The sequence below is a fragment of the Dysidea avara genome, chromosome 3, assembly GCF_963678975.1.
Source record: "Dysidea avara chromosome 3, odDysAvar1.4, whole genome shotgun sequence".
Lineage (NCBI taxonomy): Eukaryota > Metazoa > Porifera > Demospongiae > Dictyoceratida > Dysideidae > Dysidea > Dysidea avara.
The window spans coordinates 41,258,521-41,276,823 of record NC_089274.1 but is presented as its reverse complement, the minus strand read 5'-3'; the positions used below and the strand labels follow the sequence as shown (position 1 = coordinate 41,276,823).

At 38.2% G+C, this 18,303-nt stretch overlaps 1 protein-coding gene across 2 annotated transcripts in view; it reads right to left on the bottom strand.

Moving 5' to 3' along the window:
• LOC136251028 (E3 ubiquitin-protein ligase rnf213-alpha-like) overlaps window positions 1–18,303 on the bottom strand; it is a 175,978-nt gene that overhangs the window by 125,618 nt on the left and 32,057 nt on the right. For both annotated transcript variants that reach the window (XM_066043410.1, XM_066043409.1), the window contains exons 8-9: window positions 1,729–1,918; window positions 252–325 (exon numbers count right to left, since the gene is read on the bottom strand). In XM_066043410.1, coding sequence (XP_065899482.1) covers window positions 252–325; window positions 1,729–1,918 — 264 coding nt within the window. The remainder of the gene's footprint in view (window positions 1–251; window positions 326–1,728; window positions 1,919–18,303) is intronic.

Below are 18,303 nucleotides of genomic sequence, written 5' to 3'. Positions count from 1 at the left end.
GTAAATGAAACCAGTGTGGTATTTAGGTTTGCAGTATTATACCAGTAGAAAGGCAGAAAGGACTTTGAGAACACTGGAAGTGTCACATTGGGACTCTGGGAACCTGTACACTTACCACCATCCTAGGACAGGGGTTGTATCTAAGGACCATTAGTCCTACTAAATCATCTAAATTTAGTAAAATTATTGAGCATGTGTACATCATAGCTTAATAACACACATCTTTAGCATTCAGTAAATATTTACTTTACCTGAAGATATCTGGTTCCACACACTTCACAGTGCTCTGAAGAAGCTTAGCCACAGCATTACATAGTTTGCCCCTCTATAATAGGATAGAACATGTTTACAATTATGTGAAAAATACCACCATAGACCATAAAACTATCAAGAAAAGTCATGTCATCCTTAAATACATTTCCCCATAAACCTTTTCATATCACATGCAAACATTTTACATGTAAATATTCTATTGACATACATGATATATTGTACATTTTACCTGTGTTGAATCATACTGACTGACATGTTCAGCATTAAAGTTTGTAATATGTGAACTACGTAACTGACTAAAGCCATAACACCTCACTACATGAGCCCACGACATTTTAAGAGAGGTACTGGCTAGAACGGTGTTGGTGTTGAAGCTATGTAGTTAGTACTGACAAATAACTTTACAGAATTATATATACCATAACCATGTGAAACTTTCAAATGCACCGCCAGGTGTATATTTTGGCATATAGTCCTCAAACCACAATTTCCTTATCATTATAAGAAGGCTAATTAATGAGAGGAAGGCTACCGATGTGTCTACCATGCCAAACTATAGCAAAGTAATTAAGTTTATTTGTGTACGTATGGGTTGTTGTTAGTATGTTGTGTAGTTAATTTAGAAACATGGTATATATTATATGAACCATGGCTCACTTTAGTGTACAGCACTTATGTATGCCCCAAAGTCAGAGGAAGTTTACTGTTGATAAACCCCGAGGTGAATATGCACAGCAACCACAATATAAAAATTAAAATTCTGTACAGAGCAACACTAAGCAACAAGCCTTAACTTATTAAACATTAGTGCTTGGGAAGTACCATAACAGCAAACTATCAATTATTTCAAACCATAATCCAAGAATACTGTTTGAGTAAACTCTGTGCACTGTCTATTTAAGCATATAATCACAGACAAGAAGAAGGTATACATTTTATAAAGAGAGAAGGTCATAAATAGACCTAAGTCCAATCATACAATGATCTCAACCTATCAAAGCTATGTGCCATTTAAGAACCTGGTCTGCTCGGCAATGAAGTTCATGTATGTCAGCTATTAGGCAGCCAGGTTTGCGTCTGTCTGATTATAATAGTGTTACAGAAAAAAATGATAAATAACATTAAGTGGTTGAAAATGAGACAAAAGAGGGACAATTCACGATTTGCAACATATAGGTTAATGACTCATTGTTGATAGCTGGAGTACCTACAAACAACCAACTCAAGAGGTCACACAAATATGCTCAAACAGATCAACAGATCCTTATAGTTTTATGGATTGACTGGATTCTATTTATTCTTGCCACTATCAAAGTAACTGAGGCCTTTGGTTTGAAATTCTAGATGTATTTTTATAGCCTGACGATAGCATTTTGTTTTGTACTGAAACATAATTAATAATCATATCAAAGGTATTAATATTTAGTCATCTAGTATTATACCTATACTAATTACCTTCTCTTTGGTTAATATATGATATGTCTCACAACATATTTGAGAGATATGAATAGCATAAACATGCGTTGGTGCATGGTCTAATACAGTTTCAGCATCATCTTCAGAACTCAAGTACACCAACAAGCGTAATAACAATTTATCATCTTTTAAGTGACTGTGAAGTTCAGTGAACAACTTCTTAATTAGCCTGCAAACATATACAAATAATTATCACACAGTGAAATACTAGCTATTGCATTTTATAATCAATTACCACAAACATCATGAAATCCATCAACCACATCACAAATACTCACAATATCAAGCATCAACAAAATATCATACAGTACGGTAGTACTGTATATTAGGGATTATGCAGTTTTGGGCTTTAAATTCTTGCCCAAATGCATCACCCTAAAACCAGCCTCAAATTTCCTTCATAACAGCTTGGTAGTATTGGTTAGGCATAGCCAAGCCCAAAAATGCCTTCAGAGTCACCCCAAACCCTTCCAACAAGTTTTTATGGAATTTAAAAAATTTTCTATTTAACTGAATTTCTACTGACTGACTGACTAACTAACTAACTAACTAACTAACTAACTAACTAACTAACTGATGCCTTCAGCCAAGCATAACTTGACAATGGATAAGGCTACGGGCTTGATTTTTTCTCTGTTCGACGTCACTTTGTCCCAAGACATGCCTTTTCGCCAACCGCGGTATGTACAATGCATGTATCATGGACTTACCTTTGTCCTTTTTTGTGTTCCAGTTCTTTTCGCTGATGCAAGGTGTCAATTTTCAATAGTGCGATACAGTTTCCCACTGGCTGTGTCATGCTTTTCGCCCACATTTTCCATAGTGACTGGATTCATTGCAGAGAAGTTTCTTGTACTGTTCTTCATTTGTAATGGACCACTTATTAATTTGTTGCTTCTTGTTTGTTACTCATCATGCATTGATCATTATTTGGTACTTAAAGCTTGTATGTTGCTTGTATTACGTTGCTCTCATCCTTTGTTTCTTATCGTGCATTGATTGTTGTTTGTTGAACAAAGTGTAATAGCCACCTAATTTTTCAGTGCGTAATTGATTATTGGGGCGCATGTTCAGATGCAAAATTATTTTATGGAATGCCTGGTGTCATTCTTTCTTTTAATGTGATACACATGGATTCAGTTGTCATAATTGTGTTATTAAAAAGGTAGACAAACAAGTAGAAGGAAAAATTAGGAATTTTAAGCTGGATTAGAGATCAAAGAACAAAAAACAAGGGAACAGGGAACAGCTAAAAAGATGCCAGACAAGGGAGGTTGCCTATACCTGTAGATATACTAGTGGACACATATTTGTTTCTAACCTTATCATAGCTTTTGATAGAGATAATCATAGTTTGTAAAGCATAGTGACCAAGTAAGTGTATTTGCCCCATTGCATACCATATAAAGTATACCTCACAAATGTCAGACTAGCAATGGCTGTTATGTGTTTTTGTAATATGCACCACAAAACTATTCACGTGCAAACCATCTATAGGGATTAAATGTCCATTTGTATAACTGCAGGTGTAGGCAACCTCCCTTGTATCACTACTTTTCATTAATGGAACTTAAAATTTCTATTTTTCCTTCTACTTGTATATACTAAAAGTATATACTACAAGTAGAAATTTTAAGCTGGATTAGGGATCAAAGAACAAAAAAAAGCAGGGAAACAAGGGAACAGCTAAAAAGTTGAGAAACAAGGGAGGTTGCCTATACCTGTAGATATACTAGTGGACATGTAATTCCTAATTTAGTCATGGTTATAGAGTGAAGAGTAGGGAATCGATGTCCACTAGTATATCTGCAAGTATAGGCAGCCTGCCTTGTTTCACAACTTTTTAGCTGTTCCCTTGTTTCCCTGCTTTTTTGTTCTTTGATCCCTAATCCAACTTAAAATTCTTAATTTTTCCTTCTACATATACAAGTAGAAGAAAAAATAGAAATTTTAAGTTCCATTAATGAAAAGTAGTGACACAAGGGAGGTCGCCTACACCTGCAGTTATACAAATGAACATTTAATCCCTATAGAGGGTTTGCACGTGAATAGTTTGTGGCGCATATTACAAAAACACATAACAACCGTTGCTAGTCTGACATTTGTGAGGTATACTTCCTATGGTATGCAATGGGGCGAATACACTTACTAGGTCACCACGCTTTACCAACTATGATTATCTCTATCAAAAGCTAGGATAAGGTTCGAAACAAATATTAAATAGTAGCTCTAAGCTGGACAAGCATAATATCAAATTTTCATAGATTAGTCAGGAATGTTAACACTTTGTAAAGTATTGACTGCGGCTATCTTTGTTTATACAAGTTACTAACCTAGCAAACTTCTTTCATTCTACACTGAACCTTTGAGAATGGCTGTAGCCTTCACTCGCGTACCTCACAAATGTCTGAAAAGCAACAGTTGTTAAGTATTTTATAAAAATACGTCATAACACGTTTTGCATGCAATCCCTCTATTACAGTCTACATCAATGAATGAATTAGGGAAAAAATGTCCACTAGTACATTGTATATCTGCAGGTGTAGGTGACCTCCCTTTGTTTCACTACTTTTTGAGTCTATGATCTCTAAAGAAAAATTCTTATTTTTCCTTCTACTTGTTTGTTTGCTTTCTTACGACATAATTATGACTGGTGAATCAACACATACCACATCAAAAGAAAAAAATGGTGCTGTACTTAATTCTTTTATTTGAACAGGTGCCCCAACCAACAATGACTGAAAATGGAGTAGCCATCTTGCTAGCTATGTTTCAGCTTATTACACGGTGTTGCAAACAAATAGCATTATGAGAAGTGCCTCTGCAATCATGATCTATCCAGTCACTACAGACAATTTCCATTACAAACATAGGGAAGCTATCACATGCTAGCTACCGTGAATCAACACCTTGCAATGTCAACAAGGGATAAATAGGAGGACACAGGTAAGTCCATGAAGCATACAATGTACTTACTGTGGTATGCCAAAAAGCACCTGTCGGGCTGAAGTAACATCTAACAGTGAAAAAATCAAGCTTGTAGCCATAGCCATTATCTAAAGGCATCAGGTTTCAGTTAGTGAGTCAGTCAGTAGAAAATTCTGTTAAATAATTTTTTTTAAATCTGTAGCTACTTATTGAAAGCACTTGTAGCCACTCTAAGACACTTTTGGGCTTGACTCTATCTAGCCAAAACTGTTAATGTACCATGAAGGTATTGTGAGACTATTAACATTTTTTTGAGAAAGTGTAAACCTCCATGATCCCTATACAATTCAGTAGTATTATAGCCCTTTCATCATTAAAACCAGCCAATACACATGTGTTGAGTATGATTCTAACAAGCTACTTATCACTTCTATCACGCATTAATTTACAGCATGATATCCTTAATGAATCACCTTAGTTGAGAACCAAGCCCCTTGAGAGTTTGGCCTAATCTATTTTGTGGATTGGACTCATGGACTGAGCTGGAAACAGCTTTTAAACAATAATACAGGCATATCCTTCTCTTGCAACACTGGAGACACCACTATTGAGCTACTACTGCTGGTACTGCTCTTCATTCCAAGTCATGAAACTAGCAGATATACTAATTTATTAGAATGCACTTATGATACATGTCAACCAGCAGTGATAAAGCATAACAGAGGCTACTGATGTAGCGTAGATGTTTTCCTTTGTTGCTTCAGTACTTAGCACTAGTGTTAGGACTGTAATAATGAGCCAGATTGTTTGCTTAGCCCCATCACCTTGCCCGATGGTGCCACCTCGGCTATACCTGCTAAGAATATTTACTGGCTCATCTCTACAGACCTAACACCAGTGCTAAAACAACAAAAGAAAATATCACTACAACAATAACCTCTATCACGCTTTATCGCTACTAGTACACGTTTATCGTAAGTTTATTAGTGTATGCGCTAATTTCATGACTTGTAACAAAGAGCAGAACCAACAGCTGTAGCTCGATAGTGGTGTCTCCAGTGTGCAAGATATGGATAATGCCTGTATAATTGTTTAAAAGCTGTTTCCAGCTCAGTCCATGAGTCCAGTCCATGAGCCCAGTCCGTGAGTCCAGTCCGCAGGTCCAGTCCGTGAGTCCAGTCCGCAGGTCCAGTCCGCAGGTCCAGTCCATGAGTCCAGTCCGCGAAATAGATTAGGCCTGAGAGTTTTAATGATGCACATGATTCAATATTAATTTATAGTGGTGGTTCTTGGTAGCCAGTAAATTTCACGAGGAGTATCACAAAATCAATTTGGATTTTACATCATATAGTATGATCAGGAGCTCATCGAGTCCGTAGGACGAGGGAGCATGTAACTCCGTAAACGGCAAAATTCAAACATGGTGTCGCAATTTATTAACAGTAATTTAAACAGTAACCGTATAAGGATAAACACATACCGCGCATGCTCGCTAAACCCATTACTACTGGCACAATACTGTAGTCTTCTTGCTCCAGCAGTGAGCGATGAAACTCGATTCCGTCAGTATTTACTGCAGATGCTCTGTGCTGCCGCCGTGGACTGATAGCCGGCCCACTTACTACTATTATTATTATTATTAAAGCTTTACAGTGGCCTGCACTGAAGGTCTGACAGCAACATACGCTGCAGCCTTTGGATTAACCTAACCTAACACACTGGAACTGGAGACTTAAAGATTACATGGCCTAGCTAACAATAAGGTGAAACAGAAAAGGGTCAAAGAAAGGAAAAAAATCCCTACTACCCCAGGATTCGAACTGCAGGCCACCCAATGTCTAGTCGAGCGCCACACTCAGTCTCCTCCAGGAGGGATGGATTTTCAAGCGCGGTAAGCAAGAGTGTTTCCTAGCAGTCTTCAAAACATCTTGTCACTATTTCACTCCGTTAGTTAAGCCCTTTCCTCGACGTTTCCTTCCTTGCCATCTCTTTCTTTCACGAATTAATCCAGGCGCTGCATATTTGTGGCATGATTATTACGTAATTCTTTACTCTACGATACAACTTTTACTATATAAGGAATATACTATGTTAAGAAATGTCCGCCATGTTTGAATTTTGCTGTTTACGTTGTGAGTATGCGGAGTTAAATGCTCCCTCATCCTACGGACTCGATGAGCTCCTGGTATGATAGTGCTACTAGTATTTTAATTTAAAAATGAAGTAGGGATCTATGTAATAAAAAGTAGTGAAATAAGAGCTGAATGATGGTATTACAGCATAGCTCAGTGGGAAAGTCCCTATGCCAAAGTAGGGACTTTCCCACCGAGCTATGCTGTAATACCATCATTCAGTTCTTGTTTCACTACTTTTATTGCATAGATCCCTACTTCATTTTTAAATTAACAATTTTTAAACTACTAGTTTAAGTTTTTTGTTGTAGCATAGCTAGTTACAGTGTAACTTGTGATTGTTCTATTAGAATATCAGATATGACTGTTGTGTTAGAATGACTGTTCTATTAGCGTATCTCTAGTCAACAAAGGGGTGTGCAGCTAGCTAGACCAATAAGGGGTGAGGTCATTTTGTTTACTGTTAAATAAATAGCTAGATTGTTAAGAGGTGAGGTCTCCACACTCTAACACCATTAGTCCACCTAGATCTTTATTTGATGGGTATAGTCACGAACCTATCGCGAACGGGATCCCAATCACGAAGTTACAGATATCTAGCTAGTATACCTCTTACAGTAACACCAGGACTGAAGCGCTTCTGAAATTCAGCTCTGAAATAATTCTGCAGCATCTAAATTATACTGTTGAAAGAAAGTGTTGATACAGAAAATTAATGCCTTGATATGGTTTCATTGGATGAAGAAGACAAGCAGCCTGATTGAAGATAAAAGAAACAACAAGGCACAGAGGGCCTACACTCATCGGAACCCCAAAAGGCACATCCCACTGTTGAGTTTATTATTGTGGCGTAAAATGATGGCTGTGCACCACTTCGCTTGGCGTCTAGGCTTGCAACTGTGGTCAATGAGTGAGTGAGTGAGTGAGTGAGTGAGTGAGTGAGTGAGTGAGTGAGTGAGTGAGTGAGTGAGTGAGTGAGTGAGTGAGTGAGTGAGTGAGTGAGTGAGTGAGTGAGTGAGTGAGTGAGTGAGTGAGTGAGTGAGTGAGTGAGTGAGTGAGTGAGTGAGTGAGTGAGTGAGTGAGTGAGTGAGTGAGTGAGTGAGTGAGTGAGTGAGTGAGTGAGTGAGTGAGTGAGTGAGTGAGGCAGACCAAATTTCAAGTTTAGGCAATTTTAAAAAAAATTCTATAACAGGTTACCAGTAAGTGTTTTCTTGTTTTAAATGCTGTATTTCATATTAGATGGACTAATATTATTCCATAAAGGTGATTTTCGTGGTGTAAGATGTCTCTAGGATGATTTTTGAAGGTGGAATTTTAGATGGCGTGCATCATTTTTGTGGGATCCCTACTTAAACAGTACTACCATACTGTTTGATATGTAAGGATCATGAAGATTTGAGCTTGTGCCCACATGCCCTATTTTTACAAGCCCAGTCACATATTTAAAATTATTAATATGAAAACGAAGTGGGGATCCAAGCAATAAAATGTAATAAAACCAGAGATGAATGATGTTATTACAGCATAGGGAAAATCTCTACATTGGCATGTTATAACAATGATTTCGCTAACACCAAAGTAGGGATTTTTCCACCAAGCTATGCTGTAACACCATCATTCATCTCTTTTCACAACTTTTATTGCTTGGATCCCTACTTCATTTTTATATGGCATACAGCTATACATGTGTGACTGTTCTATTAGAGTGACTGCTGTATTAGAGTATAGAGTATCTCGAGTCAGCCTTTCACCTACCAGGGGGTGTATTACTATTTCATTGTGACAGACCAATAAAAATGGGTTGTGTCATCATGATAGATTGTCAAGGGTCAGTGCTTGATCATTATAAATCAACCAAGATTGCGTTAATAGAATCTATTGTGAAATTACGTAAGCACTTCAATAAGTTTGCAGTGTCTAAATATGCTGCTCAAAGAAAGCATTGATAGGAAAAATTAATGCCTCAATATGGTTTCATTGCATGGAGAAGGAAGAAGGTTAGCCTGATTAAAGAAAAAAGGAAAGACAAGTGCTGTAAAAATTGCAGGGATAGTATTAACTGGGCACCTGACTTTCAGAGGTAGCACAACATCAACTTGTTTCTAATACGTGTAGCTAGTCAAGGCGCAGAGGGCACACACTCGCCAGAACCTCCAAAAGCACATCCCACTGTTGAGTTTGTTATCGTGGTGTAAAATGGTGGTTGTGTGCTGCTTTGTTTCGCCTCCAGCCTTATGACGGGGTCAGACAGGCAGACTGGCAGGCAGTCAGACTAAAATCTGAGTTTAGCATTTTTTTCTATATCCAACTGTCTATTAGTATTTTCTTGTGTTTAATGCAGTATTTGATGTTAGATGGACTAATATTATCCGTAAAGGTGACTTTCATTATGTAAGATGTCTCTAGAATGATTTTTGAAGGCAGATTTTAGGTAGCATGCATCATTTTTTTGGCAGGGGGTTCCTACTTAAACAGTACTACCGTACTGTTTGACAATCACTCAAACATGGTGAACTCACACCTTATATTGGTCTACCTATGGTAGCATGGTGAAAACATGGAATAGTGACCATGCCCCTTGGTAGACAAAAAGGTAACTCGAAGGGATACTGTACTACAGCAGTTGCCCTAATACAACAGTCATGTATGATAATTATTCTAATAGAACAGTCATATGTGCATAGATGTATGCTAAACAGACTAGTAGTATATTCTTAATTTTAAAATGAAATAAAGATCCAAGTGATAAAATATAGTGAAACAAGAGATGAATGATGGTATTGCAGCATAGTCCAGTGGCCACTTTGTCAGTGTTGGGCGTAACACGTTGCAAAATATTATTACTTAATGCAGTAACGAAGTAAATGTAAGTAATGCATTACTAAAGTAGCGTATTACTATAATATTATTACCAAACAAAGCACTAACGCGTTACTTAACTAGCGCGTTACTGTAATATTATTACCTAACGAAGTACCTTTATACATTGTGTAATATGATACATTACTAGTTACTTTAAACTGAAGTAATATATAACTGTACCGCATTTCATCACAGTGGCAGTAACAAGTAATAAGTAATACATTACTTTTTAAAAGTGGCGGCCCAACACTGTACTTTTTCATTGAACAAATTTTTTATAAATAATTTCTCATATATCAAGACACACGGTAGTGTGTCGTGCGGCCCAAGAAGCCGGCGCGTAACACCCGTGAGTATATTGACAGGAAGAAAGAAAACGCAATTTTCGCACCTCCGTAGCTCTGTGCTTCCTTGATGAAACAAGACGATTTTTGCTGTGGACATGCCCCCCAACTGCAGCACTCCACATTCCAAATTTGAGCGAAATCGCTTCGCGTGTTCCCGAGATATGCGACTTCAAAAATTGGCTCAGTTTCTTCGTTTTTTTTCTTCTTCTTCTTCTTATTTTTCTTTTTCTTGTCGCACACTTACAAAAACTACTATAAAACTCGCACGCCATATCCGATTGCCTTGAAATTTGGCACACAGAAGGGGGGTATAAAGGCGCATCTCTGTACCAACTTTGGCTGGAATACGATAAACAGACAAAGAGTTATGAGCGATTATGCACGAAAAATAACACCAATATGTTGTCACGCCTACAGGGTAAACCGCGTATGGGAAGAAGCTGAAAATCGGTGGGTGAATAGGTTAACTATTGAACCTCAAACCTTTTGTGGTTTGAAAGAAATCGAGCTAAAAACCAGGAAGATACAGCGAAAAAATCAACAGTGTGTAACAATTACGCAATCGAGATTAGCTATTTTTTTTTATTATTATTTTTATTATTATGCTTGCCACGCCTACCAGATAAACCACTTGGGGTAATGCTTTGAAAATCGCTGTACAGATGGAGTTATCATCTTAGAAAGGCTCTTCAATGGTGTAGAAAAATCAGACTTAAAGCCACGGAGTTATAACACGAAATCCAACTTGGTGTAGCAAGTGCGAGATCAAGATACTCTAATAGAGCAGTCATCCTAATAGAGCAGTCATCCTGAACAGAATTCAAAAGATCAGTTAGAAATAAGTAACCTGTATAGAGATCAGCTACAAACAAATCACCCTGTAGAGAGTTCAGCTACAAACAATTCACCCTGTTCAGACATCAGTTAGAAGAAGTTTTCTTGTAGAGAGTTCAGTTACAAACAAATCACCCTGTTGAAAGATCAGCTAGAAGATGTCACCTTATAGATAGTTCAGTTACAAAGAAACCACCATGTAGAGAATTCAGCTACAAACTAGTGACCCTGTAGATACATCAGCTAGAAGAAGTTACCTTGTAGAGAGTTCAGCTACAAAGAAACCATTCTGTAAAGAGCTCAGCTGCAAACAAATCACCTATAAAATTCTGTATAGGTGATTTGTTTGCAGCTGAGCTCTTTACAGAATTCAGCTACAAACAAATCTCCCTGTAGAGAGATCAGCTAGAAGAAGTTACCTTGTAGAGAGTTCAGCTACAAACAAATCATCCTGTAGAGAGATCAGCTAGAAGAAGTTACCTTGTAGATAGTTCAGCTACAAACAATTCACCCTGTACAGAGCTCAGTTAAAAGAGGTTTCCTTGTAGAGAGTTCAGCTACAGACAAATCACCCTGTAGAGAGATCAGTTAGAAGAAGTTACCTTGTAGATCGTTCAGCTACAAACAATTCACCCTGTAAAGAGATCAGCTAGAAGAAGTTACCTTGTAGAGAGTTCAGCTACAAAGAAACCATCATGTAGAGAATTCAACCGCAAACAAATCATGTATAGAGAGTTCAGCTACAAACAAATCTCCCTGTAGAGAGATCAGCTAGAAGAAGTTTCCTTGTAGAGAGTTCTGCTACAAACAAATCAACCTGTAGAAAGATCAGCTAGAAGAAATCACCTTGTAGAGAGTTCAGCTTCAAAGAAGCAATCATGTGAGAGTTCAGGTACAAACAAATTGTCCTGTAGAGAGATCAGCTAGAAGAAGTTACCTTGTAGAGAGTTCAGCTACAAAGAAACCATCATGTAGATAGTTCAGGTACAAACAAATCACCCTGTAGAAAGATCAGCTATAGAAGAAATCACCTTGTAGAGAGTTCAGCTACAAAGAAACCATCATGTAGAGAGTTCAACTACAAACAAATCACCCTGTAGAAAGATCAGCTATAGAAGAAATCACCTTGTAGAGAGTTCAGCTACAAAGAAACCATCATGTAGAGAGTTCAACTACAAACAAATCACCCTGTAGAGAGATCAGCTAGAAGAAGTTACCTTGTAGAGAGTTCAGCTACAAAGAAACCATCATGTAGATAGTTCAGGTACAAACAAATCACCCTGTAGAAAGATCAGCTATAGAAGAAATCACCTTGTAGAGAGTTCAGCTACAAAGAAACCATCATGTAGAGAGTTCAACTACAAACAAATCACCCTGTAGAAAGATCAGCTATAGAAGAAATCACCTTGTAGAGAGTTCAGCTACAAAGAAACCATCATGTAGAGAGTTCAACTACAAACAAATCACCCTGTAGAGAGATCAGCTAGAAGAAGTTACCTTGTAGAGAGTTCAGCTACAAAGAAACCATCATGTAGATAGTTCAGGTACAAACAAATCACCCTGTAGAAAGATCAGCTATAGAAGAAATCACCTTGTAGAGAGTTCAGCTACAAAGAAACCATCATGTAGAGAGTTCAGCTACAAACAAATCGGCCTTTAGAGAGATCAGCTAGAAGAAATTACCTTGTAGAGAGTTCAGCTACAAAGAAACCATCATGTAGAGAGTTCAGCTGCAAACAAATCACCTGTAGAGAGTTAAGCTACAAACAAATCTCCCTGTAGAGAGATCAGCTAGTAGAAGTCACCTTGCAGGGAGTTCAGTTACAAAGAAATAAACATTGTAGAGAGTTCAGCTGCAAACAAATCACCTGTAGAGAGTTCAGCTAGAAACAAGTCACCCTGTAGAGAGATCAGCTAGAAACAAGTCACCTTGTAGAGAGTTCAGCTAGAAGAAGTCACATTGTAGAGCTACAAAGAAACTACCATGTAGAGTTCAGCTGCAAACAAATCACCCTGTAGAGAACTCAGCTACAAACAAATCGCCCTGTAGAAAGATTAGCTAGAAGAAGTTACCTTATAGGGAGTTCAGCTATGAACAGATCACCCTGTAGAGAGTTCAGCTACCAACAAATCATCCTGTACAGAGTTCAGTTACAAAGAAACCACCATGTAGAGAGTTCAGCTGCAAAAAAAAATCAATCACTCTGTTGAGAGTTCAGCTAGAAGAAGTCACCTTGTAGAGAGTTAAGCTGCAAATAAATCACCCTGTAGAGAATTCAGCTACAAACAAATCACTCTGTAGAAAGATCAGCTAGAAGAAGTTACCTTGTAGAGAGTTCAGCTACAAAGAAACCACCATGTAGAGAGTTCAGCTGCAAACAAATCACCTGTAGAGAGATCAGCTAAAAACAAGTCACCCTGTAGAGAGTTCAGCTAGAAGAAGTCACATTGTAGAGAGTTCAGCTACAAAGAAACTACCACGTAGAGAGTTCAGCTGCAAACAAATCATCCTGTAGAGAGTTCAGCTAGAAGAAGTCACCTTTTAGAGAGTTCAGCTACAAAGCAACCACCATGTAAAGAGTTCAGCTGCAAAAAACTCAATCACCTTGTAGAAAGATCGGCTAGAAGAAGTTACCTTGTAGAGAGTTCAGCTACAAAGAAACCACCATGTAGAGAGTTCAGCTGCAAACAAATCACCTATAGAGAGTTCAGCTAGAAACAAGTCACCCTGTAGAGAGTTCAACTAGAAGAAGTCACATTGTAGAGAGTTCAGCTACAATGAAACTCTCATGCAGAGAGTTCAGCTGCAAACAAATCACCCTGTAGAGAACTCAGCTACAAACAAATATGCAGTGTAAAAAGATCAGCTAGAAGAAGTTACCTTGTAGAGAGTTCAGCTACAACGAAACCACCATGTAGAGAGTTCAGCTACAAACAAATCACCTGTAGAGAGTTCAGCTAGAAACAAGTCACCCTGTAGAGAGATCAGCTAGAAACAAGTCACCTTGTAGAGAGTTCAGCTAGAAGAAGTCACGTTGTAGAGAGTTCAGCTACAAAGAAACCACCATTTAGAGAGTTCAGCTGCAAACAAATCACCCAGTAGAAAGTTCAGCTATGAACAGATCACCCTGTTGAGAGTTCAGTTAGAAACAAGGAATCCTGTAGAGAGATCACCTAGAAGTATCGCCTTGTAGAGAGTTCAGCTACAAACAAATCACCCTGTAGAGAGATCATCTAGAAGAAGTCACCTTGTAGAGAGTTCAGCTATAAAGAAACCACCATGTAGAGAATTTAGCTGCAAACAAACACCCTGTAGAGAACTCAGCTACAAACAAATCGCCCTGTAGAAAGATCAGCTAGAAGAAGTTACCTTGTAGGGATTTCAGCTACAAACAAATCACCCTGTAGAGAGTTCAGCTACAAAGAAACGATTCTGTAAAGAGCTCAGCTGCAAACAAATCATTTGTACAGAATTCAGCTACAAACAAATCACTCTGTAGAGAGATCAGCTAGAAGAAATTACCTTGTAGATAGTTCAGCTACAAACAAATCACCCTGTAGAAAGATCAGTTAGAAGAAGTTACATTGGAGAAAGTTCAGCTACAAAGAAACCATTTTGTAAAGAGCTCAGCTGCAAACAAATCACCTGTACAGAATTCAACTACGAACAAATCACCCTGTAGAGAGATCAGCTATAAGAAGTTACCATGTAGATAGTTCAGCTACAAACAAATCTCCCTGTAGAGAGATCAGCTAGAAGAAATTACCTTGTAGAGAGTTCAGCTACAAAGAAACCACCATGTAGAGAGTTCAGCTGCAAAGAAATCACCCTGTAGAAAATTCTGCCAGAAACAAATTGCCCTGTAGAAAGATCAGTTAGAAGAAGTTACCTTTTAGAGAGTTCAGCTACAAAGAAACCATTCTGTAAAGAGCTCAGCTGCAAACAAATCACCTATACAGAATTCAGCTACAAACACATCACCCTGTAGAGAGATCAGCTAGAAGAAGTTACCTTCTAGATCGTTCAGCTACAAACAATTCACCCTGTAGAGAGAGCAATTAGAAGAAGTCACCTTGTAGAGTGTTCAGTTACAAAGAAACCACCATGGAGATTTCTGTAATCAATATAATATTATGTGACCGGATTTGCGAAAAGGGGTCTTCCACACACATCCAATTCCGTACCCGTTGGAGACCATAACTCAGTGTTCAAGTAACATATTAACCTGAAAATTTCACCACGTATTCAGCTATAGTGGTGCTCACGACTGTCCAAAATTCAAGGCAATAGCTCTTTCCAATCTGAAGTTATCAATTGTCAAAGTTGGCAAATTGGATGTGTGTGGAAGACCTCTTTTCGCAAATCCGGTCACATATGTATTATACAGTATATATAATTTGTACATTTACTGATAAAATATTTAAAGTACATCTACTTCATCTTTTCTTCTTCCTGTAGTAAAGAAAAAAACATAGGTTAAAAAAGTCCCAAAGCTGGCCATAGGCCGGCTTTGGGGTATACAAATACAAAAAGAAATGAAATCTAATCCAAAACAGCCAAGCTGTAAAAAAAGTGTGCGGCCCTCAGAAAGGCTATGGTGAAAAAAGATGTGAAATCCAAGGTGGCGGCCAAGAAATGGCTGTGATGGTAGGTTAATGGTAAAAATTTTAATAATGACAATTTAGGTAAATTTTGTGAAGCGGCGCAAAAATTCACCTGAATTGTCGTTATTAAAATTTTTACCATTAACCTACCATCACAGCCATTTCTTGGCCGCCACCTTGGATTTCACATCTTTTTTCACCATAGCCTTTCTGAGGGCCGCACACTTTTTTTACAGCTTGGCTGTTTTGGATTAGATATATATATATATATATATATAATTTCTCATATATATATATATATCAAGACACACGGTAGTGTGTCGTGCGGCCCAAGAAGCAGGCGCGTAACACCCGTGAGTATATTGACAGGAAGAAAGAAAACGCAATTTTCTCACCTCCGTAGCTCTGTGCTTCCTTGATGAAACAAGACGATTTTTGCTGTGGACATTCCCTCCAACTGCAGCACTCCACATTCCAAATTTGAGCGAAATCGCTTCACGCGTTCCCGAGATATACGACTTCAAAAATTGGCTCAGTTTCTTCGTTTTTTTTCTTCTTATTTTTCTTTTTCTTGTCGCACACTTACAAAAACTGCTATAAAACTCGAACGCCATATCCGATTGCCTTGGAATTTGGCACACAGAAGGGGAATATAAAGGTGCATCTCGGTACCAACTTTGGCTGGAATACGATAAACAGGCAAGGAGTTATGAGCGATTATTCACGAAAAATAACACCAATATGTTGTCACGCCTACAGGGTAAACCGCGCATGGGAAGAAGCTGAAAATCGGTGGGTGAATAGGTTAACTATTGAACCTCAAACCTTTTGTGGTTTGAAAGAAATCGAGCTAAAAACCAGGAAGATACAACGAAAAAACCAACAGTGTGTAACAATTATGCAATCGAGATCAGCTAATAAAAAAACGACTGCTTGCCACGCCTACCAGATAAACCGCTTAGGGTAATGCTTTGAAAATCGTTGTGCAGATGGAGTAATCATCTTAGAAAGGCTCATCAATGGTGTAGAAGAATCAGACTTAAAGCCACGGAGTTATAACACGAAATCCAACTTGGTGCGGGCAAGTGCGAGATCGAGATACTCTAATAGAGCAGTCATCCTAATAGAGCAATCACCCTGAAGAGAATTCAAGAGATCAGCTAGAAATAAGAAACCTGTATAGAGATCAGCTACACACAAGTCACCCTGTAGAGAGATCAGCTAAAAGAAGTTACCTTTTAGGGAGTTCATGCAACTATGGAAAGAGATAGTTCAACTAGAAGAAATCACCTTGTAGAGTTCAGCTACAAAGAAACCACCATGTAGAGAGTTCAGCTACAAACAAATCGCCCTGTGGAGAGATCAATAGAAGAAGTTACCTTGCAAAGAGTTCAGCTACAAAGAAACCATCATGTAGAGAGTTCAGCTACAAACAAATCTCCCTGTAGAGAGATTAGCTAGAAGAAGTTACCTTGTAGAGAGTTCAGCTACAAACAAATCACCCTGTAGAGAGTTCAGTTAGAAACAAGTCACCCTGTAGAGAATTCAGCTAGAAGAAATTACATTGTAGAGAGTTCAGCTACAAAGAAACCACCATGTAGAGAGTTCAGCTGCAAAGAAATCACCCTGTATAAAATTCTGCCACGAACAAATTGCCCTGTAGAAAGATCAGTTAGAAGAAGTTACCTTGTAGAGAGTTCAGCTACAAAGAAACGATTCTGTAAAGAGCTCAGCTGCAAACAAATCATTTGTACAGAATTCAGCTACAAACAAATCACCCTGTAGAGAGATCAGCTAGAAGAAATTACCTTGTAGATAGTTCAGCTACAAACAAATCACCCTGTAGAAAGATCAGTTAGAAGAAGTTACTTTGTAGAGAGTTCAGCTACAAAGAAACCATTTTGTAAAGAGCTCAGCTGCAAACAAATCACCTGTACAGAATTCAGCTACGAACAAATCACCCTGTAGAGAGATCAGCTAGAAGAAGTTACCTTGTAGATAGTTCAGCTACAAACAAATCTCCCTGTAGAGAGATCAGCTAGAAGAAATTACCTTGTAGAGAGTTCAGCTACAAAGAAACCATTCTGTAAAGAGCTCAGCTGCAAACAAATCACCTGTACAGAATTCAGCTCCAACAAATCACCCTGTAGAGAGATCAGCTAGAAGATATTACCTTGTAGATAGTTCAGCTACAAACAAATCACCCTGTAGAAAGATCAGTTAGAAGAAGTTACTTTGTAGAGAGTTCAGCTACAAAGAAACCATTTTGTAAAGAGCTCAGTTGCAAACAAATCACCTGTACAGAATTCAGCTACAAACAAATCACTCTGTAGAGAAATCAGCTAGAAGAAATTACCTTGTAGAGAGTTCAGTTACAAAGAAACCATTCTGTAAAGAGCTCAGCTGCAAACAAATCACCTGTACAGAATTCAGCTACAAACAAATCACTCTGTAGAGAGATCAGCTAGAAGATATTACCTTGTAGATAGTTCAGCTACAAACAAATCACCCTGTAGAAAGATCAGTTAGAAGAAGTTACCTTTTAGAGAGTTCAGCTACAAAGAAACCATTTTGTAAAGAGCTCAGCTGCAAACACATCACCTGTACAGAATTCAGCTACGAACAAATCACCCTGTAGAGAGATCAGCTAGAAGAAGTTACCTTGTAGATAGTTCAGCTACAAACAAATCTCCCTGTAGAGAGATCAGCTAGAAGAAATTGCCTTGTAGAGAGTTCAGCTACAAAGAAACCATCATGTGGAGAGTTCAGCTGCAAAGAAATCACCACTGCCCAAATTTCAAGGCAATAGCTCTTTCCAATCTGAAGTTATCAATTGTCAAAGTTGG